At 34.1% G+C, this 24329-nt stretch overlaps 7 protein-coding genes and 1 long non-coding RNA gene across 15 annotated transcripts; 4 read left to right on the forward strand and 4 right to left on the reverse strand.

The window, feature by feature from the left end:
* The first annotated feature begins 2555 nt into the window (after positions 1-2555).
* Positions 2556-5604, forward strand: APC4 (anaphase-promoting complex subunit 4). The gene is made up of 7 exons (XM_011144813.3): positions 2556-2790; positions 3019-3401; positions 3482-3682; positions 3814-4095; positions 4169-4392; positions 4453-5024; positions 5106-5604. Exons 1-7 carry the CDS (start codon positions 2685-2687, stop codon positions 5507-5509), a joined length of 2172 nt encoding a protein of 723 aa, XP_011143115.1. The 5' UTR covers positions 2556-2684; the 3' UTR covers positions 5510-5604.
* LOC105185375 (uncharacterized) lies at positions 5596-8037 on the reverse strand. 3 transcript variants are annotated; one of them, XM_011144811.3, is made up of 5 exons: positions 7884-8037; positions 6570-6815; positions 6367-6501; positions 6184-6289; positions 5596-6057 (listed from the first exon to the last, which is right to left on the reverse strand). In XM_011144811.3, exons 2-5 carry the CDS (start codon positions 6807-6809, stop codon positions 5894-5896), a joined length of 645 nt encoding a protein of 214 aa, XP_011143113.1. In that variant the 5' UTR covers positions 6810-6815; positions 7884-8037; the 3' UTR covers positions 5596-5893. The 3 variants fall into 3 exon arrangements, with proteins under 3 accessions (XP_011143113.1, XP_011143111.1, XP_011143112.1); XM_011144809.3 differs by lacking the exon at positions 7884-8037 and adding an exon at positions 7163-7330; XM_011144810.3 differs by lacking the exon at positions 7884-8037 and adding an exon at positions 6950-6993.
* LOC109504026 (uncharacterized) lies at positions 7341-7970 on the forward strand. Its single transcript, XR_002162849.2, has 3 exons — positions 7341-7489; positions 7580-7646; positions 7894-7970. It is a non-coding gene; the product is annotated as an uncharacterized LOC109504026 (long non-coding RNA).
* Positions 7756-8648, reverse strand: LOC112588412 (transmembrane protein 60). Its single transcript, XM_025298231.1, has 2 exons — positions 8303-8648; positions 7756-8104 (listed from the first exon to the last, which is right to left on the reverse strand). Exons 1-2 carry the CDS (start codon positions 8519-8521, stop codon positions 7928-7930), a joined length of 396 nt encoding a protein of 131 aa, XP_025154016.1. The 5' UTR covers positions 8522-8648; the 3' UTR covers positions 7756-7927.
* A 1382-nt stretch (positions 8649-10030) lies between these two features.
* On the forward strand, positions 10031-13808 carry LOC105185374 (NADH-cytochrome b5 reductase 3). Of its 2 annotated transcripts, none has more exons than XM_011144806.3 (4): positions 10031-10284; positions 12058-12390; positions 12457-12645; positions 13096-13808. In XM_011144806.3, exons 1-4 carry the CDS (start codon positions 10255-10257, stop codon positions 13477-13479), a joined length of 936 nt encoding a protein of 311 aa, XP_011143108.1. In that variant the 5' UTR covers positions 10031-10254; the 3' UTR covers positions 13480-13808. The 2 variants fall into 2 exon arrangements, with proteins under 2 accessions (XP_011143108.1, XP_011143110.1); XM_011144808.3 differs by lacking the exon at positions 10031-10284 and adding an exon at positions 11208-11862.
* A 585-nt stretch (positions 13809-14393) lies between these two features.
* On the reverse strand, positions 14394-17020 carry CCT2 (chaperonin containing TCP1 subunit 2). The gene is made up of 7 exons (XM_011144805.3): positions 16866-17020; positions 16206-16515; positions 15696-16129; positions 15540-15617; positions 15173-15397; positions 14716-15097; positions 14394-14590 (listed from the first exon to the last, which is right to left on the reverse strand). Exons 1-7 carry the CDS (start codon positions 16866-16868, stop codon positions 14418-14420), a joined length of 1605 nt encoding a protein of 534 aa, XP_011143107.1. The 5' UTR covers positions 16869-17020; the 3' UTR covers positions 14394-14417.
* Positions 17021-17390: 370 nt separating this feature from the next.
* On the reverse strand, positions 17391-19212 carry LOC105185370 (trafficking protein particle complex subunit 2-like protein). Of its 5 annotated transcripts, none has more exons than XM_011144801.3 (7): positions 19024-19212; positions 18780-18903; positions 18291-18334; positions 18004-18176; positions 17830-17917; positions 17668-17747; positions 17391-17591 (listed from the first exon to the last, which is right to left on the reverse strand). In XM_011144801.3, exons 1-7 carry the CDS (start codon positions 19060-19062, stop codon positions 17549-17551), a joined length of 591 nt encoding a protein of 196 aa, XP_011143103.1. In that variant the 5' UTR covers positions 19063-19212; the 3' UTR covers positions 17391-17548. The 5 variants fall into 5 exon arrangements, 4 of the variants coding, with proteins under 4 accessions (XP_011143103.1, XP_019697999.1, XP_011143105.1 ...); XM_019842440.2 differs by having other exon boundaries at positions 19011-19146; XM_011144803.3 differs by lacking the exons at positions 18780-18903; positions 19024-19212 and adding an exon at positions 18617-18769.
* Positions 19213-19239: 27 nt separating this feature from the next.
* 26-29-p (C1 family peptidase 26-29-p) lies at positions 19240-23181 on the forward strand. Its single transcript, XM_011144804.3, has 12 exons — positions 19240-19382; positions 20212-20264; positions 20375-20542; positions 20658-20830; positions 21013-21117; positions 21189-21348; positions 21484-21676; positions 21746-21963; positions 22034-22134; positions 22262-22393; positions 22506-22695; positions 22776-23181. The coding sequence occupies exons 2-12, from the start codon at positions 20225-20227 to the stop codon at positions 22958-22960; spliced, it is 1665 nt and encodes a 554-aa protein (XP_011143106.1). The 5' UTR covers positions 19240-19382; positions 20212-20224; the 3' UTR covers positions 22961-23181.
* The last annotated feature ends 1148 nt before the right edge of the window (positions 23182-24329 follow it).

The raw sequence follows: 24329 nt of genomic DNA on the forward strand, positions 1-24329 counted from the left end.
CCAGCGGATTTTTCTCTTCAAGATAATCCACGAACGAACTCGAGGCTATTTCTTGGTAACCGAATTCGTTTTCCTATCACATTTCATCCTCTTACGTCTCTTTTAACGGTATTTCATCTATTTTAATGCAGCGGGACACTGGGATATCTTTTGATATTTAAAAACGGATACCGTCCTTTGAGCATAATCAAATTTATTGTCGACGGCATCCCGTAATAGGAAAAATGTCAACAGCCGAAGATTATTTTCCAATATCTATTCGCGAAAAAAAAACAGTTAAGAGAGAAAGAGATGAAGAGACGAATGAGAATGCGGATGGACGTTTCTCGGTTTCTGCGTGCGACTGAAAAATTAAACAGAAAAATTCCACATTGCGCGTTCCTCATGCCCGGCGAGCCGCGCGAGGTGACACGGAATTACGTATAATAACGCGCGTCTCATTGGCCGATTCGGAATTTCTCGCTTCATCGGGATCCAATCGATACCGTGGAGTCGGTAAATTAACGACGTATAATATCGTGCATTATGTCGCTATAAAGATAATTGCGGTCAACAATGCGAGTGCAAGTATAATGAAATTTACAAATCCAGGGCGAACGGTATTAATGGCACAAATGATATTGTTACATTATCCGATACATGTTTAAGCGGCGCTCATTCACGGTAAAATATCCGTGACGTGTACACTCGCGTTCGCGCGCGGGAGGACGAGAACGCGCGAGAGCGGAGAGGCTATTGAAGGGGTCGTGTTGTACGTTTTCAAAGACTGCCATTGCGGGCTGTTTAATCCTTCGAATTGAATAGCATCACGTTTAAAACGTGTCGTAAATGTAATAAACTAGGCCGCGTGTATTTCGTAACGATCTGCTCGCGCCGTGACCGTTGAGAGCAGACTCCCTCGTTTGTAATTAATCATTCCCAAATCAATTACAATCGCGTACCCGATACTTTAAACGCGAATAATGCGTATGTATCTCTTCGACGCTCTTTACGAACTCTGTACGACTATGTTAACGTTCGAAACGCGTCTCTTTCATGCGAACATCCGCGTCCGATCGAGACTTAGATTCGAACGTTAAACGTCCCGCATCGTCCCGCTCGCACCTGCGAACGCAGGTGCCGACATAAATGCGGACGTGTATATACGCGAGTCACAATGGAATATTCTGTTGATACGAGGCGATATCTCTCCGCCGTCCGGAGACGGCGACAACAACAGTGGCGGCGGCTGCCGACAGACCTAAACAACGACGAGCCCTTATCGTCTTCTCGTATTCTACCTCTATGTCACCTATCGTCGCAACCATTGCACATTAGAACACTCGCCGTCTTGCGGCTGCACAAACTGTGTTCTCATATGCGCAAACGGCCAAGCGAATAAGCTACCGCACGAATCGACAGCGAAGAAATCATTCGAGAATTCAGTCGCGGGAAACGCTTAGGCCCTTTGCACAATGCCAGGCAACAAGCAATAAGAATAAAAATAGACGAATTACAATCGACTATTACAAGAATAATCTATTGTGATTGGTCTATTTTTATTCTTATTGCCTGTTGCCTGGCATTGTGCTAGGGGCTTTACGAGTGCGTTCGTAACCTCGAAAGTTAGCCAAGTTGCGTATTCTGTTCCGGGATGATTAAACTTTCACGATCCTCTCGTCTTATACCGGAAAACAGGCTTCGAGAATTAAGTGTGCAACGTCTCTGTTTTATTACTTTTATTACTTGCGATGCAATTAAATATGAGAAAAGGAGCAAAATACAGAGTATTCATATATACGTCTTGATTCCGAGAGAAAGAGGAGCCATTTTGTTAATTGGCTCGCGAGAATTGAGATAGAAAAATATCTACAGAATCTCGAGTCATGTTCATCTCTTCATCTTGATTCTAAAGAAGTTTGTTCGTTTGCGAAGAACTTCTGAACGAATGCACACTAGTTCAAAAGTTCTTTAAAAACGAAAAGTCCTCGATTTTTTTTCAAGATGAGTTCTTATCGATTGTCTTTACATTCGCGCGGTTTATCGTCATTATTACCGTAGCGAAGTTTTTTAACCTAACTTATGGGTTATGGCAGGTTCAAACTGACGTCGAGCAATTTCTCTCTAAAAGCAGTTCATAATCACAACGGAAATTGAATGGAACTGTTCTACAGGTGCACAAAGCGCATAAAATCAAATATTCAAAGTAATTTCTTCTAAATGGGACTTAATTTTGTAAAATGGCTTACCTTCGCTGTGGAAATAACCTCAACCTGCAACGCGCGAATTGCATTTTCGCTTGTACGCGATTCGGGAGACCGACACGTTTCTTTTCTCGATTATTCGCCAAGCACGGCGAGATATTACGACACTGTAGCGCAATTTTGTGAGTGATTTAGCATTGCGCTTTATTAAAATACCGAGTCAACGGGAAACCATCCGATGCATCGTGAGCCGAAGCGCGAAAGGAAAGATTCAGATATTTTTGAATTTATATTACGGTTTGGCAGCGTCGTGCACTAGCCTGGTGGCGCCATCTCTACACAGAAGTATGTCACTACGTACCAAGTGATTGACAACACAAAGCGTATAATAATGGCGGCTACTGTATGATCATTCAAACATGACAGAACTTAGGAGTACAAATTAGGCACCTATGATATAAGGATTTCTGTGTAAAGCGTGTCTAAAAAGAAATTTCAGATATGGCCGGTGCTATGAGACAGCTAGAAGTGCGACAACTTCCTGCGGAAGTAAGAGCGATGCAATGGTCACCAAAAATGGATCTCTTAGCAATCACCAACGTAAAAGGTTAGAGCCTAACAACCGGCAGCTTTTAGACTATTAAAATTAAAATTTAGACCATTAAAATTATTTAGATTCATTGGATTTATTCTCTTCTTCTTTCTAGTCCTGTGTTTCTCCTAAGATAAAGATTCTATTCGACTTTAATCAACTGTAATCAAGGGAATAGCTTCAGAAAAACTTTCAGTCATCATGTTCCATTATGTTCTATTATTATATTACAAAACATTGCAGGTGAAGTTGTTCTTCATAGACTTACGTGGCAAAAAGTTTTGTTACTAAGCCCACAAGATGAATCGGACACTATCGCCCATCTGGCATGGAGACCAGATGGAAAACTTCTTGGTGTATGTTATGAGAATTCCAAGCTGCTCTTTCTCATTGATGTTGAAACTAAAAATGTTATTCATAAAACAAAAATGCCAACAAACGACTCAACTGTCTGTATTAAATGGCTACTACTACCTAATATAGAATGTGACAGTTCATCAACAATTGATAAAACTGATATTTCACCTACGGGTGATTACTTGCCACCCTTGCCAGCTTTAAACAGAACCTTCAATCAGGAACCAGAACGTAAAGAATTTCTCACACATACTTTGGATATGCTGTATGTATGTATCACAAAAGACAATTTGTTGGTAATCGTATGATTATTGCAAATAATATCGGAAATTATATGTACCATTTTTAGGTTGGCCAAGAAAATGGAACAGTATTGATGTATATTTTTGGTATGTTTTATTGTGGCACTATTACTGTGGGCCATGGGCCAATTTTACAGATCTCAGGTGGATCTGAAGGTCCAATGTGGATTACATGGAGAGACAAAAGTTGCATTAAAACAACCAGAGTATCCTGTCCACTATTGGAAAGGAATATAGCATTTTTTAAGGTTCTTTATATATCTTATTGCATTTGTAATATAGATTATAAAAAGGAGTTCTTTTTTGAAGTAATATAAGTAATAATTTAACATTGTATTAAGAAATATAAATCATGAAAGCTCATACATTTTGTTCTTAGATTGCACAAATTCAAGCCAATATAGAATGTTTAAAAGATTATCTTTCACGTACCTTAATGGCCACTTCTGAAGCATGGGAAACGATACTCTTAGAAATGGATGAAAAACTCACACGTTATGCAGAAGCAAATCCACCAGGTGGTATGCCTGCAGATTTCTTGGAACTACTAATGATTGGAGTACCTACAAAAAATGTAGAGAATTTTCTACTTCGAGAGCTTACAGAGAAGGGATTAAAAAAATTTGGTCACAGCATTGAAATGTGTTACGGTAACATACAGGTATTGTAAAAGATAATATAGAATAATACGTTACTTATTGAATGCTGAAATGATCTTTTTTTTTTTGTTGCAGAAATTGGTGTCGAAAAATTTAACCAGCGTCGGCATGGCACTGATTTATCAGTTAGCCGAGTTGAGAGGATTAGTGAGAGTAGGTGGCCCTTACGAGGCGATAGGATTGCGCGATGAAACACTCATAACTAATGCAGTAAACGAAGCCGAAGCTTTCTTAGCAAAGTCGTATGAAATAGAGCAAGTCATAGATCAGAGTATGCGTAATTACAAAGCATTTTTTCGGTATGTATTAGAAATTTTGTCAATTAATTTGCTGTTAATGCTTTTAATCTTTCATTTTAGTTGGTTATATGTAGCCATCCTGCAACTAACAGACGAAAGGATACCACCGGAAGTAAGTCGTGTGAGCCAGCAAGAATTAACGTTCATTGCCGAATTTTTGCATGGTTTTGACAAGACCGTGTCCGGAACAGATGGCAGAAGAGTGGTAAATCTAGAAAAATTAGGCCAATATCTGCGTCATGAGAATCTGCAGACTTGTTTGACGCCGGAGGGAAGCGAATGGGCTGCTCTGCTCGATACAAATGACTGCTTACGCGATTACGCGCATATAGTGAAGCAGGATTTCAACTTATCTCTTTTGCAATCTCACGCGAAATTAGTCACAGCCACACAAAATGTTTTTACTGAATCCTATCAGAGCTTGGTCGATCATTTCGCGATGATATCGACATCTTTGCCGTCACTCGTGTCTCTCATATCCTCGCAAATTGTAACGAGCGATGGAAATCTCTTAGTGGCCATGAGCGAAATCGGCAGCAAGTCTATCAAACTTTTCAAAATCGAATATTCGTCCACGGAACCTGCGTCACTCGGCTCGAAAATGATGACAATAAATATGGATCACGAACACGGTGAATTACATAGCTGAAATTAAAAGTTTATACATCCATTATATAATGAAAATAATTAACTTCTCTATATTCTATATCTAGGTGAATATTCAAAGGGAAGCCCCAATACTGTGATAGTGGATTTACAGTTTTACTCGCTAGATTATCTCAGCTTGCTTACACTGAACAAACAAACTCACACGACGTTCCTCATACAAGTACCATTACGGGACACATGCGTATTTGATTATCAAAATGATGATACGGTGACTTTGTTCGATATTTACGGTGTGACATGGTCAAAACCGTTCCAAGGAATATCCAGGCGACTAGCAGTCAGCGGCGCTCGGAAAGTAGCTGCTATTCTGAGCGAAAATAATAGGAAAATTCGGTTATTTGAGACTGAAGTAGAACCTGAGGATGAGGAAGACGATGAAGATGACGAAACTGGGATTGAAGATAGCATGATGGATGCTACATCCAGTGCACCTGTGGAAGTTTCGTAATAACAAGAGTATAGATAAAGAAGTGTAAATAAGATACAATCAAGGTATGAGTAATGTACATATATCAAATAGATTATAAATGCGAATAGTGGCTATGCGGAGAATTTTGTTTTCACCATCATTTATTAACAAATTCAACTTCTATTTGACTTACTTCAATCGTCATATAAATATGATATTTTGTACATGTCTAAGATATGTTTGCTGTCGTAATTAATAAACTAAATACTGTTTGTACAATAAGATACAGAGCAATACATTGTACAATAATAAAACTTTTTTTTCCTTATCTGAAAATGGAACAAAGCATTTGCATCAAGTGCGCTATATAATAATACTATGTTGTGTAATAATCTCTCTTATTCTCTCTCTTTCTTCTGCAATCTATGGCATTGCTTGTTCTTTCTGCATTTGTTTAAACACTCTGGGGAAATCAATATCAAGAGCAGAATTATCGACTCCACCACTAACTTCAGCAGTTGATGTAACACCTAGTGTATTATTGGGATGGTACCGTGCAGGAGAATTTTCTCTTGATTCTTCCAAATCTATAAAAATAACTGAAAGGTAATATCCATTGTCCGTACTTTTTTTTTCTATATCTCCGTACTTTATTTTCTATATAATTCTATATTTTTCTATATCTTGAGAAAGATATCTTGAGAAAGATTTACCGAAAAATTTTTGGCTTCTCTTTCTCTTAACGGTGATAATTAGAAGAACAACGGCTACAGCAACAACTATCACCATTACAGCAGACAATCCTCGTAATAAATTTGTCTAAACAAGAAGTATATTTAAAAATAAAATGTAAAGAATTACAGTTATTTTCTTTTGCATATATTGCCTTATGGTACCTCAAAATCAGTTTCCCAAACATCTTCCCAATCTTTCTTAACTACTAATTCAACAGAGTGAATCTTGAAGCTGGATTCATCGAATAATCCTCTTGAAACACATTTGTAAAAACCAGATTCTGCTGTTGATACGCCCTATAAAAATTATAATTAAATTGCTCTTGTGAAAAAAAAAAACTTAAATTTTACATTTAAACACTTACTCTGATCATAAGTTTGCCAGTCAGTACCTCGTAATTATATTTCTTTTCATTTAAAGAATTTCCTGGTCCGATAACGTCATTATTTCCAAATTGCCAGAACATAAAACGGTGATGATCGTCAATACTTAAACATGGAAGTTCAGCCAAATGTCCGGCTGTAACTTCTTTCACTGTTACATCATCTATACTTTCCGACTTTTGTAGTATAAGTGATGAATAAAAAAATATAAAAAGCCACATGGTCACCTGAAAAACGATATTCCGAACATTTATATAAACTTCTCACAAAAAACTCACTTAGTTTATAAGTTATACATAAAATGATATAAAAAATATACATCAAACAAAGAAAGATATATCTGTTACTGGCTATCACACACTTTTGCTATCACTCTTCCAAGATTAGCCAAAATATATTTATATGTGAAATTATATTTCAATAAAATTGTATAAAAATTACAATGTAAGAAAAAATCCTAAACTAGAAATATGTGCAATTTGCACACTCTACCACAACCAATGTTAACAGACTGTTGGTTGTTGCTAGCCTCTCCTCTTTCATTCCATAATTATATTCTAATTACATGGATCACCTTTTTCTCCACAGCTGTAATGCTGCAAAACCAGTTTGTTCTTCACAGATGGTTGTCACAGTAATTATTCAATACACAACACAACACAAGGTGAGAGACTATATACCGATTGAATGTTGTGTAATCACAAAAGAGCAACTTTCTTGCAATTGCTCACTGCTTTTATTATTTTTATATAATAACTGAACAGAGACTATTAATGGTACTAGTATAAATTAACAATTTTTATGATATAATAACTCTATTCACCAATGAGCAATTTACTACAACATGCACTGCCATAGAGTTACTTATTTTTAACTCTGTCCTATTTGGCCTTGTGCAATAGTAAGTATTTATAGTAAACTACTGTATGTATCTAATAACTACGATATGTTCTCAGATTCTGCTGTAAATCAATCTACTGATTTCTTTTAGAGAAAGAAGTCTGGTACTATCAGGTACTTGGTTTAAAACAACAAAGATGGAACATTCATATACACATGTAAATATTTTTATATAATGAATATAATTTAATATACATTACAACATAATGGATATATTTATACAATAACAATGTTATACTAGAATATTATCACTTAATTCATAATTAACAATTGTGACAAGAGTAATTGTATACTTTATTACAAAAATTACAGCACAGTATCCGTAACATATTAATGGATTAATTCCTTACATTAAAAATTAAATTATTTAGTATTTTGCTTTTAATGATACATACATTTCTTTAGGTAACTTAGGAAGCAAAGTTGGATTTATCCATCGTCAGTATCTGGAGTGTTGTATTAAATGGATGAAGATGTCCACTGTTAATGCTGGAAGAAGCAACCAGAAAGGTGCCACTACTATTTTTCCAGGTAAAAACCAATGAGGTGCTTCAAGTTTGAGACAAATTAGGACTTTGGCGCACATGAACATAAGTACAATAGTCATGTACCATGCCTGAAACAAGTTTGTGATTGTTATATCACATTAAGATATTGCACTAAAATGCAAAACACTGATTTATTTAGATAAAACTAAAGCTATAGATATCTTGTATTTCATTAGTTTCTTTTTGTTATTTCTATACTTCCATAAAATAACAACATGAAATGTTTACATATCTTGACTGTGGGAAAAAAATTCTTGAATACTTACTTTTCGATGCAGACTGATAATATGCCTATTAAGCGGATTCTTGCAGTGTGAGATCATGTTGAAAACAATGTATATAAGCAGAAAATTATCATAGAGCCACAATGGGATGAAAACAATAAACCAATTCCATTGTATCTTCTGATCAAGTCTCAGGGCCAGCACAATCATAAATATGAGCACATTGAACCACGCAAACAAGGCGCGATGCAGAATCGCCATGGAAGGATTTTATTTAAAAAGAAGTAATAGTGCACTATTATAAAATTATTATATATTTGTAGTTACTGTGCATTTGACAGTTCTAACCTTTCACAGAGAGAGGCCAACAATCCATGTTACTTGTAGATTTCCTGATTTATCGACAAAGCCTCGTCGGTTATGATAATACTGTGAAAGAATGTAAGATAGCGCTACGTATTCCATAATTCTCCCAATGGGTTCAATTGCTGCATAATTATTATACCATTATACAGGTACAAAAGATTGGTGTGGAAAAATATCTGTTCTTTATGCCTGCGTTTCTTCCAATTTCTTTCTCTTTCGGTCCTTTCCTTCTTGTTCTCTCTAATATCAATATATACTTCTCTCACATTAGACATAAAAACAATTATATAATATGCTGCTAAAAAAATACAATTATCTAACAAAGATAACGAAAAGATTTTCCTTACTAATATTTTATGAAATTTCCTCATGTATTTATACGTTACAATATTACGTATGTATCTATATGTTACAATATTTTGTGAGCTTTATGAAAGTCTGGCTATTAAATTCAAAATGAAGTATCATGTTTAAATTTTACATCGTAATTTACGGTAATTTTTAGTGTGGCATTATTAAGACTAATAAAACGTAAAACTGTGAGATTATCTTTGAGTTGTCAGAAATAAACGTTATGGCCCATATTCAGAACACGCTTGTAACTATGTCAGCGCGCTGTTAACCAATGAAAAAACCAATGAAAAGCCATGCAATATGCCTTCAGTGGTGCGATTCTGTAACTCGTTATTGGAGTTAACGACAGTTTCGTTATTGTTGCGCAGCTTTTCTACGGTATACAAAAGCTGCGCAACGATAACGAAAGTGTCGTTAACTCCAATAACGAGTTACAGAATCGCGGTACTGATTAGTTATATAATAATATATAATAATAGTTCTGAATATGGGTCTATAAGTGTGGTATCGTGATATCAACAACCAATGAAATTACACATATAAATAAACGTCATTGTGAAATCACCAAGAAACAGTAATGTAACTCAGACATGTTTTACCATAGATACATACCACTGAAAGAACAGAAAGAACACTTAGGAAAAATTACTTTAAATTTTCAAATTAATTTAAAATTACCTACAGTTAACTGTAAGTAATTTATAGTAACTTATATAAACTATAAGTAACTTTAGGTAACTATAAGTAACTTTAAGTTAATTTGAACATCTTAAAGTAATTTTTCCTAAGGGAAAAACTCTAACAGATACAAAGGAACAAGGAAAAGAAGAAAAAAAGAAATGAAAACCAAAAAGGTAAATTAATAAATAATTTTCCTTTTATATTTTCTATTGTAATATTATATATGTAGTTTTACATTTTGTTTCTTTTATTTTTATTAGTAATTTATTGATATAAGCTGTTAAAAGTGAAACTAGATAAGATGAAAAAAATACGTTCAAAGTTCACATTGATTAAAATTCATGATATTTTTATCTGTTCCTCCGTCAGGAAAAGGGAAACTTAAATGTTAGTTACACCGTTGCCGAGTAATCATCAATCATACGTCGTTTGTGTTCTCATTGCGTGATACGTTGGTCTCTCGTCATTTTCTTTCCAAGAATGGCAGATAAATTAGTATTTGTTCATACTTCGCCGGAGATACAACGTGCGTGAAAAATTACGAAACGTACAAAAACGTGCTTGTGCGGACGAAAACTTTGAATGCAACTGAAATGGAAAGTATGAACGCGACGGATTCTCAGGTACATATACCAGCTATCTATGTTAGGCGATTTTTGGCGATTATTTTGTACATGTACCAGGTTGTCACTGGCCTAGTTTACTAAACTAAACATTTAATATATGTACTAAATATTCTTAAAGCACAAGCGTCCAAAATATATTCCAGAGATATCCAAATATCTCTGAGACATTTCTATAATATATTTTAAACATTTATGCCGTATAGATATTTAGTACATATGTTAAATATTTAGTATGAACTAACCCAATGACAACCTGGTACATGTACCAAACGACCGCCAAAAATCGCCTATTATATCTATTGTGAAATATGAATGAATCGATCAGGTCACTTCAAAAGTATTCGCATATTATATTGAATATTCATATGGAAACTTATTTAAAAATAATCGCACTTCCATTGTTACAAGGGAAATCATTTCTTTTGCTCTATTTATAGCTTTGACTACTTTACATCAAGACAGTTTTAATGATTATATCAAATCTAGACGATGACATGTCTAGTAACAAGCATATTTTAATTATCAGAATATTTTCTCTTTTGTTTAAATAATTTTGTATTATTGTAACTATCTTTTGTCGACATTTTAGAAGCTCTAATGTTGATTATCTCGCTCTCTGTTATCGATTAAAACTCATAAGATTCCGTCATACCAAACTATGTAAAATTAATTTAATTTACCGTTGTACATTTGAAGTTTTTTTAATGTATAATCTGTAAAACTTATATTTTTTTATATGTAATCACTTCATAAAAAAATGTTGATATTAAGAATTATGGTATGTATATAAATCGAATATTGTGGGAGAAGTTTCGTTTCTCTTCTATACAAAATCATTCTAAAAAGAACAGAATGTATCATCATCTACTGTTCACTCACTTCAATTAGACAGAATTTAAATTAATACCGTTACCAACGACATACAAATCGGTACACGCTACAGTCTACCACGGCGACTATTCGGCATCGGCCGGTGACAAAGCATATGTAATGCTTCTAGTGTGACGTAACTATAAATACATGTGCCTAATAATGCCTATTCCCAAAACGCTAGAAGCGACGTCTATTTTAACAGATAAGCAAGTTTGGAGCGCGTTCCGATGACCTCATCCATATTTGTCCGCATAGACGCCGGTTGCAAGTCGCCAGCACGAGGCTAACTAGTTGTTCGAAGCGTTGTTCGAATGCAACGCAACTCACTCTTTGTCACTCTCTGACTGACGACCTCGAACTTTGAGACAGTTTATACACGATAATGAAGTAAACAACACGACGTTCTCAGTTACGGCAAATTTTAAACAATTACCGTGAGAGACAAAGTAGATTACCAAAAAAAAGAGAAAAGGATAGAATAAGATAGGAAAAAGGAGTGCTGTTGTGTTCCAAGAAATTGTATCTCGGGATAGGTACTGAGAGAGAAAAGGAAGTAGATCCTACGACTGCTCCAAGATCGACTCCTCACCGTGATTTAACCACTCTGTTGTTCATTCATTCGTTCATTCATTCGTTCGCGTTGCTCTTTAACCTCCCTTAGCACGTGCGTCCTCGATCACGATGTCACACGTACGAATATTGGTAAGTGTTTCTCCAAAGTAAAAACCGAACAATCGAACGCGATCTCGAGAATATTGCGAAACTACCGCGTGATTGTTGATTAGTTTCCACTTTAAATCATTCTGATATTCATTTTATTTTTTTTATCTCAGCAAGTGATAACTTTGAGTGTGAGAACGTTATATTATTTATATTAAAACATAATTTTATGTCCAGATGCTTCCAATCTTGGCTGCGGTAGGAACAATAATCGTTATAGGAGTTGTCATAAAGCTGTATAAATCCTGGTCGAATGAGAAGAAGAAGTCTGCTCCAATACTACTCGTGGACTCAGTAGTTAAATATAGCCTGCCTCTCATTCAAAAAGACATAATAAGTCATGATACAAGAAGATTCAGATTTGGATTACCAACGCCAAATCATATTCTTGGTCTGCCCATTGGTCAACATGTACATTTAACAGCAAAAGTTGAAGGAGAAGTTGTGATACGAGCATACACACCTGTTTCAAGTGACGACGATCAAGGCTATGTAGATCTTGTCATCAAGGTAAATAAAGTAATGTAGTAATAAGATAATAAAAAAGAAAATATTCTAACTAAATAGGACTTTTAGGTATACTTCAAAAATGTACATCCAAAATTCCCTGAGGGTGGAAAATTGTCTCAATATTTAGAAAACATGAAGATAGGAGATACCATTGATTTTAGAGGACCATCTGGCAGACTGATTTACAAAGGAAATGGCACAATTTCCATAAAACTTCTTAGAAAAGAGCCGCCTGTAGAATATAATGTCAAGAAGGCAAGTATATCCATTTGACATTAATGATTTATTTGTTTATTATTACTTTACTGTGTGACTGCTGACTGCTGACCTAATTTATTACATCTACGTCAGCTAACGTGGATTTTATTCTGAGATCTTTATTTGGACTCATCAGCCGATATTAGGAATCTATGGTGTCGACTGCGTTTACATTTTTTTTTATACATATAATATATATGTTTTTGAGTTAGATATTTGTATGCGGCTGATGATGACCAAATACTATGGTCGAAAGGTTCCGCGTAAACTACTGTAATGTAATTTGGATTGTATGTGCTGATCTTCTGCAATTCGAAATGACTATTGTCCTCTTTCTTGCAATTTTAATTTATATCCATCTGTTAAATTACAATGATTGAAATCTTGTTACCATCATGGCTAATAACTTTCTGTGCTTTTTAATAAAATAAATAATAAATCTTGCAGATCGTCATGCTCGCTGGTGGTACGGGTATCACTCCAATGCTACAGCTGATCCGCGCGATAATAAAGGACCCCACGGATGAGACACAAACGTCTTTATTATTCGCCAATCAGACTGAGAAGGACATTTTGCTGCGAGATGAACTGGACGGCATTGCCAAAGAATATCCAGACAAATTGAAACTTTGGTACACAATAGACACGAGCAATGACGGATGGCCTTACAGTACTGGGTTCATTAAAGCTGATACGATAAAGGATCACATGTTTCCACCATCTCCTGATACTATTGTGTTGATGTGCGGGCCAGCTCCGATGATCAATTTCGCTTGTACGCCGAATCTCGATAAACTCGGCTACGATTCAAAATTACGATTCGTGTACTAGTTGATTTGCCGCTAAAAACCATAAATAGTGAATCTGGCTGAAACTTGCAACGTCTTTAGTATTTCGACAAAGAACTATGAGCTTTTATGGTTTGGCTGTGAGTATATTATTTTGCACTTGGCGAAATATCTAATAACGCAAAATGGTGCCAATTTAAGAGTTGTTTGCTACAAATTTTCCGTGAAAACGCGTAAAATAGGTTCAACAGTATTGACGATTATTACGCAAGAATAATTAACTTACGTAATAATTAATCAACGTAGTTATGTTACACATGAAAATTTATGCACATTAATGTTGACATACAAGAGAAACAGACACTAGAAATATGTCCGGTTTTTTTATTTTCCTCTTGATACATATATATAAAATATGTAGAATTTAAATGGAGAAATAAGTTCAAGATGGAATTACACATGAATAATACACAATTACTTGCTTTACCATTGTGAAATATACTTTATTCAACTATGTGTTTACATTCTGTTTTAAAAATGATTTATATATAAACTGGTTGAATAAGGTTTATTGCTAACGTGTGTTATTCAAAGGAAGTGCTGTATCTCGAAGCATTTATTGACGTTGATACCGTTGTATTGTTATAAAAAACAGAAAAGTCAAACAGTATTCCTTTTTTTAATATATAATACCGCATTTAAAAAAGAGAAACAAGACCAAAGTACAAATTAAAAATATGATTCAAACGACGTTCGAAGAAACATGATGAGATATATTCTATATTTACTGTGACAATATATAGATATAATTAGTATATTAATATTATCAAATGCAGTATTATATCAAATAATATTGAAGTAACGAGAATTTATACAATTACTAAAGCATGTTAATCAATTTTGAAGACCACACGTCTGGTACGAAAAATTGCAAGCAACGTAGAACCCAAAGGACAATTTTTTTTTTTTTCTTGTAGTAGATTAACAACGTCCTCTGTCTTGTACGCGTTTCCTAGGAGCCGCGCGCAAGATATCATCCACGCGCAGTATCATCTCGGCCGCTTCGGCCGCGCTCAAGAGAACCTGTCTCTTCACCACCCACGATTCGGTAATTCCCAGTCGTTTCATACAACCAAGTTTGCCAGTTTCCATATCTGTAGGAATTATAAAACAGATTAGATTCTACATTCCAACGCGGAAAATCGAAAGACAATGCTTCGTGTCATAAAAATAGAATATCCTCGGAAACGACAAAGAAACAAATATCAAGAAAACTTACCTAATCCCATAGTGTTACCGCCAGAATTATGTGCGGCTCTTAGCTCACTGACCAGCTGGGCAGAGTCAAAGCCAGCATTGTCCGCGATAACAGTCGGTAGCTGTTGCAACGCCCGGGCGAATGCCTCCATGGCGACCGCCTCTTTGCCCGGAGTAGCTGCAGCCGCGCGCATCACGGCGCAGGCCATGATCATCTCGCTGCACCCGCCACCGTAAACTATCCTCGATTCGCGCACTGTAGCGGCCAAGACACAGAGCGCGTCATGCAGAGATCTCTCGGCCTCATCGATGATCTGTTGGGTTGCGCCGCGAATGATGACGGTGCACGCTTCTCCCAACGGGACTCCGGAGAATCTCAAAAGCGTATCTTCGCCTATCATGACCTGTGTGCATGGTTGAAACAATATAATTGAAGAATTTGCATTAACAAACCGTCTTAAATCGAGTAATAAATTTACCTGTTCGATGAGCTCGCACTTTCCGAGTCTCACCGCATCCGGATTATCGAAGGTGCTGACTATTTCTCCGCCAGTAACGAGCGCTAGTCTCTCAATACCGTCGAAGTCAGCGTGTTCAATCGCCATAACACCAGCATCGGCGAACAATTGCTCCGGATAATTGTAAATCAATTGTCTATTGATAAAGACGTTGCATCCATGTTTCACGATTTTGTCAACTTTGTCCTGAAATTGAAAATAATTGTATATGTGAGAAATGTCCAAATGATGTCATTGGATAGACATCTGACCTGAATATAATTATACATATGTAATGTGCATCAGGGAAATATATTGATTATATTTTCAAGTAAACAAATTTCGTTACCTTCATCTTCTCTTTTTCTGCAGCTTCCAATTCTGCAATTTTTGCCATCGAGTCCACACGCACTCTGGAACCAAATACCTGAACAAATAAATGTAGAGTTAATATATATATATATTTCTTATTGCATCTATATGCAAATATAAGAAAAGCATATACTTTGATCTTGTCTGTATCCATAGATGTATTAGCAATAAGTATGCGTGCATCAGAAACTTTCTGCGGTTGATGAACACCAGGCTTCTTGTCTAACAAGAAACCTTCATCCAAGAATGAGTCAGCAAGTGTCGCACCACGTTTCTTTATAACTTGTATCGCAGATAAATTGCTGGAACCTTTAAGTCGTAATACTGCATCTACCGCAAGTTTGCTGAAGTGTTCCTTGTGCTGAGACAAGATCTTTGAGCTCAATGTTGTACGCGCAATATTCATCAAATCCTCGCGAAAATGTTCAGGATCCCCAGAATTGTCTGCAGCAGCATTCTTTAGAGCCTCTCTTGCTACATTCACAGCATTTCTCCAACCAGAAATAATTGTCTGCGGATGTATCTTTTGGTCAATAAGCTTTTCAGCTTCTCGTAAAAGTTCAGCAGCTATAAAGATATGTGGAAATTATGATAAATTCAATTAAAAAAAAAATCAAGTGACAAATTTGCATAAATGACATACCAAAAACAGTGACTGAAGTAGTACCATCTCCTACTTCATCATCTTGTACACGTGACATATCTACCAAAATTTTGGCAGCAGGATTATCCACACCAACACTCTTGAGTATAGTAGCACCATCATTGGTAACTTGTACTTGTCCTGCGGATCTACCATGAGCAACAAGTATCTTGTCCATACCCTTAGGACCAAGAGTAGACTTTACAAGATCTCCAATAGCAATAGCTCCGACAAACAAGCTCAATCTGGCTATCTCAGCTTTTTCCTCCCCGGCTTCATTTTTGAGGATCCGTACTGGATTTAGAGAAACCTTACAACAGAACAAAATGATCTAATAATTTAATTATATACTTAAAATATAATTCACATCTTAAATTACTTTGAAATGAGATAACCATTACTTTTCTGAACGATGACATCAAAATGGCGAGAACTGAAAATTAGTTTAAGAAATGACTGAAAGAAATCATTCCATAATTTTCATCGCGTATATATAATACAGATAAAACAGTGATTAAGTTCAACAGAAACCATGTGCCATGTATATATATATTTTCTTAAGGTAAAAGAGAGACCGGCTCCTTCGATCGAAACGATCGCTGACGCTATTGCGATTTTAAAGCAGTATATATTGAAGAAGTGTATCGCACATTGACTTACCATTTTGAATTGACGTGGAGAACAGCAATCTGTCACTCCGAAGAAATTATGTGAATTCTAAAAAGGGAGTGAATTCTAAAACAAGATTACGCAGCACGTTAGTCAAGCAATACTTGATGAAATAATGGAAGATGAGGGACAAAAGAATATAGAATGTCTTACACTCGCGCATGCGCATTTGTTAGTTCTTAGTAAAGGACGTATTTCATGTAATATTCAAATTTCTTCTCTATCGGTGATTGGCTGAAATTTGGACAATCGAAGGACTAGCGAATTAAAAAACTCAGTTTAAAAGATGAAAACATGTATGAACCAGTCAGAAATGAGAAATGAAATCGATGTAAATCAAAATTGGAAATGTGTAGTTCACTTTAACCCGGCTTGTGTTCTCAGCTTTAGCATGTTATGGAACTTTCAATTTAACTCCTTTTAAGTCCTGATTTGCGCACCCAATGAGATAGGTTGAAATCGAAATGAATGTATGAAAAATGTATAGGTATAGGAAATAAATATAAACTGAGGATATTACAGTATCTTTCGGAATTATCATTTATTGATTGATTATTCACCAACGAGAATATTATTACAGAACATTTGTGTATCGCTTAATTTTATCTTTGTTGAATTGTAACATGTGTGCAGTTACTTGAATAAATAGAATCTTATCCTATATGCCTAAGATATTATAAAACATTCATTATTTCCATCACTGATGCATTAAATGACCTAAAAAACCAGTACATAAGATTAATACCTGTTTATATTTGTATAAGAAGCTTAGTAAGTTTATGTGAATGCTTACTTAGAATTGATTTGATCGCCTGGAATGTAGAATGGATTACAAACTGCGTTGGAATATGCAGCATGTAACTTCTTAAAGGTCTGTTGATCAGTTTTTAAGAATTAAACTGATGTAAAAAATTATTAAAATTAATCTATACATATGAAATATGAAATATATTACCATCTTTACGTCATTTTCCCTTAATGATACATTGGATGATTGTAGTACTATGACAAATTTAATTTTCGTGTTAGTTGCATAACCATATCTGAAAACAAAATATTCCATATTTAAAGTAGAACTTAAATTTCTAGTATTATTAAAGATGTCATCATATTTCATTTATCTACATACATTTTGTATTCTTCTGTTGCGAACAATAAACCTAGATACAAGTCGCGTGTATCCACTGCTGTTTTATTTCCTACACTCAGCTTCTCTTCTATGATATCGATGGATGTGTGTACCTTGTAGTGAAATTGTAGTGCAGAAGCTTCATCCGCACATTTGATATATTTTGGAGAATTCTACAAAGCATACTAATCAGTTAATTGAGCAAGTAAATTTTCACGGTTGTGTATATTTAGAAATTTTTTGCGCAACAATAGTAACCTATAAATACTAAAATAATGTATACTTACATCCTTACCAATAACAGCTACGCAAGCGACCATGTTTTCAGATTCTAAGAAAACGCAGAGAAATGTCTCATTACAATATGATATGTATTTTTTTTAGATATAATTTTATCTTAGAAAATTGTCGTGATTACGAATTTTCTGCACGCAACAGTAACATGTAGGTTAGAATGACAGTATCGTGAATGACACGTGTGCAGTTGCTTGAATAAATAAAATGCTGTTTTGATATACGATTTTAATTGTAAATTTTACAAAACATAGATATTGAGATACATGTCAGAAATATATACATTACAAAAATAGCAATTTTAACTGATAAAACGTACTGTACACACTAAACAATATTCACAAAATTAAAACTCATAATATCGTCGGACATTTGTGCACGACGTAAACTTCTTGTCTGTTAATTGTCATAATATCTTTTCTTCAAAGTTCTGTACTTGCGCAACATATACAACGCTTCCAGTTCCTTTATCACGAAATTACCATGTCCTATCATCTTATCGATTTTCTCGGAATCGGTTTCTGCTTTGTTTTTGTCGAAGGCTCTCCTCAGCTTGGTCCTAAAATATTGATATCCCTTCGGATAGTCTCGACCCATGTATAATAGCTGAAAACATATTTTTCAAACATTTAACGAGGAAATGTTGGATACAATAAATTATGTAAGAAATAATACATATGAAAAAAAGAAGTTGCGTTTTTAAGTCTATTTACAATGCTGTATTACCGTCTTGTACAACTCGAGAACTTTAGTGCGCTGTGACATGTCACGTAATAAATCTGGACTCAGCTTGAATTAACTTGTAAACTGCATCTTGAAAGTTATTTGATAAGTTATCATTATTATCACTTTCGATAGTCTCCACCAAAGATGGGTAGATATGAAATCAGCAGTGTGAACCACGCTGCATAGAACTCGTGACGTCAGTTTTATAACGAACTGTTTTCACCCGATAAACACGATGTTTCTGTAGATAGCAATTACAACCAGTTGTGCTTGTGCTTTACTTGCATTCGTCGTTTGGCACTGTGCGAGTATTGTCGTGTCTCGAAAAGACTAGTTTTCTTTACTGCGACGCAATTACGGTAAAAATTTTATACAAAATAAATATTCGATTTTTGTTTTAATATTATAATAGCATTATTAAAGGGTAGCATTGTTAAAGGATAATCTCACCACATATACACACATATGTATACAACAATCAAAGAACTTAGTACATTTTGCTTTATATATATATTATTGTATTATTACATTGTGGACATGTAATTACCAAACATTTTTTTATTTTCTATTCAATCAAACAGAAATTAATTTGAATAAGTCTTATCTGTATTCAAATACGGTTTGGATAAAATATATATAACTTCATGAAAAGCAGACTTAAATTTCCATGAATCAATTTAGCTATCTTTGTTTAATCATGCTACTGCAATGTGATTTTGCATGAAAATAATCAAAATAATTACAACTATCAGTAGTATTTAACGAGGAAACAGAGCAATTATTGTGAATTATTTTTTTTTTATGACAATTGTATATATAATATTTTTATGAGATTTTAAAGTATTATTTCTAATTTTTCCTTTAAAGTACAATTTTTTATACATATATAGATGATAGCTTTTTAACCTTGTATTTAATAACTCATTCTGTATGATAATTTTAATCTTATCCCTGCTTCAGTCATAAACATTATTTGTTATCTTTTGATATACGCAATAATGATACATATATGATACATAGCTTTGTTATTCTTTCTATATAAGGAAGAATAACATTTATATTAATCCTATTGGTACATGTAATTGTTCATCAGTCGTTACAATCAAATCTACAGGCTTACTGGTGTTATCAGAATATTGATAAAAAAAATATACCAGTATATAAATTTCCACTCCTTATATATTTCAGAGATTCGGTGACAATGTTTATCTTAAGGAATATTTTACTTTTAATATTTTGTGGTGAGTTATTAAAATCATTATATAATACAGATGTGATATTAATATAATTTTCTATGTATTATACTTGTATTCTTACTTATTTAACACAATACTTTTTATATGTTTCTCAGGGGTATGTTATACATCATTGTTGCCCAAAAAGACTTTAAAGGGTCCAGCATTTAGCAAAACGTATACGGTGAAAGGAACTTTGTATATACCATATGCAGAAATTCGTGAACCTTTTTATGCATGGTATGATGGTGCCAGTGGATCAAGTCGGATTGATTATTATGGAGGTACAATTTTAATTTATCCTATGATGATCTATCTATTCTTAGGATTTAGCTATGCAAAGCAGTTAATATATCATATAAAGTATAAGCTATATATAATCCTATTTTTATCTAACAGGAATGGTTAAAACCTATCAACTGTCTCACAAAGGACAATATGGAGCCAGCATAAAAATAGCACCTGTTACTACAGAGACTGCTAGTAATAAAGATACATGTCTTCAAGTAAATGGTACTAGTGATTTGAAGATACAGCCTCAAACTATCCTCCCAGATACATCTGAAATGGAGGTAATAAAGAAATATTTATAACGACGTTTTCATAAATCACAAAAAATATATTTAGATGTTTAATATGATAATCTTTAATATGATAATAAATTATATGTTTTATTTACTTAATATGTATTGTATACAGTAGATAATGATAATTTTACAATAATACAGATTAATAGATTAAAATTTGTATATAGTGCATTGGTGAAGAGATGATAAATGGGCTAATGTGTGAAAAATGGCGACTTGTACAAGAGATTGAGGAGAAAACAAATAAATATACACTGTGGATACGTTATAAAGTAAGAATGAAATTATTTGTACATAGAATAGAGTGGCATTTGTAGTATTTAAAACAAACATTTTTTTAAAGAAATCACCCTATGTACCGCAACTGAAAGAAGCTATTCCTGTGAGATATGAAATGCGAGGATTTAATAGTCTTTTAGGTTCACATTACGATCATTATTATCTGGAATATGATTGGTATTCCTCCGAAACACCCAGTTCTGATATCTTTAAAATTACGGAAAGTATGTATAATAAAATATATAAAATATCTAGTTTTCATAATAGTCGATTTACTACCATGTATATATTTTATATTATAATCGACTTGATTTTTTTATATCACAAGACTAGTTACATGAGATTAATTATTCTTACAGATGCTACATGTGTCAGCTTCCCAGGCCCAGGAGAAAATCACATATACACCTTTAATCCAATGCGCGAATTCATTCACAATTATGAAGATCATTTGGATGAAGCCTTCCACAACTTCAAAAAGACCCACAAGAAATATTACAACAGCGACTTGGATCACAAGTATCGCAAAGAAGTATTCAGACAGAACATAAGGTAGGCTCATGCCACAATTGTATGTATATGTAGTTATATACATATCTAAAGTAAATTATATATTTTCAGATTTATCCATTCTTTGAATCGTGCCAATTTGGGCTACCAGTTAAATGTGAATCATTTAGCAGACCGCACCGATCTAGAATTGAGGGCTTTACGTGGCAATAGACATACTAAAGGTTACAATGGTGGAGCGCCATTCCAGCATGATATCGAAAATGAGATCAGCGATGTTCCTGACAGTATAGATTGGAGATTATACGGTGCTGTGACACCAGTCAAAGGTTCGCAATTTCAATACATCTTAATATTATATGGAAATTATATACATATTAATACACATTACTTAAACAGATCAATCCGTTTGCGGCTCTTGCTGGAGTTTTGGTACCACAGGAACAATAGAAGGTGCATATTATATGAAGTACAATAAGTTAGTGCGTTTATCTCAACAGGTAAGAGATTTGTAAAAATATAAGAATCGCATGTTATTATTGTTATCCTGTTAATTACAATCTTCGGTTTGGTTTGGTGTAATGTATGTAACATTACAAATAATATTAAAATATTAATAAAATTCAGGCTCTTATCGATTGTTCATGGGGTTATGGAAATAATGGTTGCGACGGTGGAGAGGATTTCCGTGCGTATCAGTGGATTATGAAGCATGATGGTTTACCTACTGAGGAGGATTACGGTGGTTACTTGGGACAGGTAAATCGTTTAGACGATATCAAATGATTATTTGAGAATATTGTCTAATCGTGCTGATATAATGTGTTGAAACATATAAACGAGAAATCTAAAAAAATATTTCTCTTTTCAGGATGGATATTGTCATATAAATAACGTAACGAAGACAGCTAAGATCACTGGTTATGTTAATGTTACTCCACTCAGTGTAGCAGCTTTGAAAATCGCCATCGCCAAACATGGCCCCATCTCTGTTGCTATCGATGCTTCCCACAAAACATTCTCCTTCTACTCTCACGGAGTGTACTACGATCCAGCTTGCGGTAAGTTTGCATATTTATTCACTTCTGTCATTGTATGTAAGATTCCCAATCAACATACAATTATGCTTTTGGTGATACAGGCAATACTGAGGATAAATTGGATCACGCCGTTTTGGCCGTTGGCTACGGTAATATGAATGGAAAAGACTATTGGTTGGTGAAGAATTCCTGGTCAAATTACTGGGGCAATGATGGCTATATTCTCATGGCGCAGAAGGATGACAATTGCGGTGTTCTTCTAGCTCCCACATACGTTACTATGTAAGAATATTTCTATTTCTAAGAGTTATTCATTAGTTGTTCGTTTGAAGCTCTCTAGCATTCATCTAATGAGGAAGTGCCCAAATATAGATAAAATATCGAGCATATTTTAGATTTTTAACTGTATTGTACGATGAACGACATGAGTTTTATAAGTTAAATTGTTGAAAATTATACTTACTATGTGTTACAAAGGAAAATAAAGTGTTTCATAATTAAAAAAGGCATCTGTTAAACACGCTTCTTTTATTAGTATCAAAAGGTGATTATTTAAGAAGATAAAAATAACAATTTTCTATACGAGAAAGGCATGAAAGAAATTGTGTTATTAAAGTTTGAAGTATGATAGAAAGCAGTAGGCAAGTGAGGCAAGCTTAATTATATTTATGAAATTGAAATAGCCGTGTATATATATATATATATATATATATATATATATATATTTCAAGTAAAAACGAGAATCTTAGAATATTAATTTATCTTGAGAACAGCAGATATTAAATTATATAATTATATAATTATATAATGTTAAATTATATAATGTTATATAATTTACTCTGTGGATTTGATACAGATATCAGTTTCTTACTAAAGTAAAGGACAATATTAAGTTACTTTCATCTTTGCACGATACCAGTCTTTCGAGACATAAACGGTATTTTACATATTTTCAATTACATTTTTTATTAATATCTTTGCTTTAACGAATAATACGATATATTCAGAAAATTTTTATAAACTGTTTTTACACATAACGATGTCAACTGCAATCTCTCACCAATTATATTCTAATTCGTTTTCTTTATTATATTAATTAGTGCATTCCTCGAGGGTTTGTCAAATGTCCTTGTACAATTCCAAAATACGGTCGTGTGTGTATATATATATATATATGTATGTATATATATATGTATATAACTATAGTATCTTTACAAATATATAAATACTTCTCCTAATACACACACATTTGTGTCCGGTAAGTGTGTCCATGGTAATGTGTGTTTGATATGATGGATACTTTCAAAATATACATAATACTGCTTATAATTATAATTATGACATAGGAGCTAAAGGAATGTGAAGATACATGTAGCATGACAAACAAAGATATTAAGGCGATCTATGAAACATCAACTAACTGTTTAATTAAATTCTCGTGATAAATTTGCACGTGAAAGTAATGTAAAAAGCGCACGGTAGCTGTAATACTATGTTGTGAAAAATAAATATGAATCCCATCACGAATGAAAAACATCACGAACAAGCTGCACGATATGTAGCAACGAAAAATCATAATCGCCGTATTAGTAAACCCGTCCGATCGTATGTAGTTCGTAGAAATTATTCGATTTCATCGTCGTCAAAAATAAAAG

Source organism: Harpegnathos saltator, unplaced genomic scaffold, assembly GCF_003227715.2.
Source record: "Harpegnathos saltator strain DR-91 unplaced genomic scaffold, Hsal_v8.6 scaffold212, whole genome shotgun sequence".
Taxonomy (NCBI): Eukaryota; Metazoa; Arthropoda; class Insecta; order Hymenoptera; family Formicidae; genus Harpegnathos; species Harpegnathos saltator.

Excerpts from the sequence above, each read along its gene's own strand:
- LOC105185374 (XM_011144806.3), top strand. The coding sequence starts at position 10,255 with ATGGAAAGTATGAACGCGACGGATTCTCAG. Across the intron at positions 10,285-12,057 it reads TGAACGCGACGGATTCTCAG|ATGCTTCCAATCTTGGCTGC; the intron begins GTACATATACCA and ends TTTTATGTCCAG. Across the intron at positions 12,391-12,456 it reads ATGTAGATCTTGTCATCAAG|GTATACTTCAAAAATGTACA; the intron begins GTAAATAAAGTA and ends TAGGACTTTTAG.
- LOC112588412 (XM_025298231.1), bottom strand. The coding sequence starts at position 8,521 with ATGGCGATTCTGCATCGCGCCTTGTTTGCGTGGTTCAATGTGCTCATA. Across the intron at positions 8,105-8,302 it reads TTATCAGTCTGCATCGAAAA|GCATGGTACATGACTATTGT; the intron begins GTAAGTATTCAA and ends AACTTGTTTCAG.
- 26-29-p (XM_011144804.3), top strand. The coding sequence starts at position 20,225 with ATGTTTATCTTAAGGAATATTTTACTTTTAATATTTTGTG. Across the intron at positions 20,543-20,657 it reads TCGGATTGATTATTATGGAG|GAATGGTTAAAACCTATCAA; the intron begins GTACAATTTTAA and ends TTTATCTAACAG. Across the intron at positions 21,118-21,188 it reads CACTGTGGATACGTTATAAA|AAATCACCCTATGTACCGCA; the intron begins GTAAGAATGAAA and ends ATTTTTTTAAAG.
- APC4 (XM_011144813.3), top strand. The coding sequence starts at position 2,685 with ATGGCCGGTGCTATGAGACAGCTAGAAGTGCGACAACTTCCTGCGGAA. Across the intron at positions 3,402-3,481 it reads ATACTTTGGATATGCTGTAT|GTTGGCCAAGAAAATGGAAC; the intron begins GTATGTATCACA and ends TACCATTTTTAG. Across the intron at positions 5,025-5,105 it reads AAATATGGATCACGAACACG|GTGAATATTCAAAGGGAAGC; the intron begins GTGAATTACATA and ends TTCTATATCTAG.
- CCT2 (XM_011144805.3), bottom strand. Across the intron at positions 16,130-16,205 it reads TACTTCAGTCACTGTTTTTG|CTGCTGAACTTTTACGAGAA; the intron begins GTATGTCATTTA and ends ATATCTTTATAG. Across the intron at positions 15,098-15,172 it reads AGTGCGAGCTCATCGAACAG|GTCATGATAGGCGAAGATAC; the intron begins GTAAATTTATTA and ends CCATGCACACAG.
- LOC105185375 (XM_011144811.3), bottom strand. The coding sequence starts at position 6,809 with ATGTGGCTTTTTATATTTTTTTATTCATCACTTATACTACAAAAGTCG. Across the intron at positions 6,502-6,569 it reads CTGGCAAACTTATGATCAGA|GGCGTATCAACAGCAGAATC; the intron begins GTAAGTGTTTAA and ends TAATTTTTATAG. Across the intron at positions 6,290-6,366 it reads TTTGGGAAACTGATTTTGAG|ACAAATTTATTACGAGGATT; the intron begins GTACCATAAGGC and ends CTTCTTGTTTAG.
- LOC105185370 (XM_011144801.3), bottom strand. The coding sequence starts at position 19,062 with ATGTCACAGCGCACTAAAGTTCTCGAGTTGTACAAGACG. Across the intron at positions 17,748-17,829 it reads GGGAAAATGACGTAAAGATG|ACCTTTAAGAAGTTACATGC; the intron begins GTAATATATTTC and ends ACTGATCAACAG. Across the intron at positions 17,592-17,667 it reads GGCGATCAAATCAATTCTAA|GTCATTTAATGCATCAGTGA; the intron begins GTAAGCATTCAC and ends CTGGTTTTTTAG.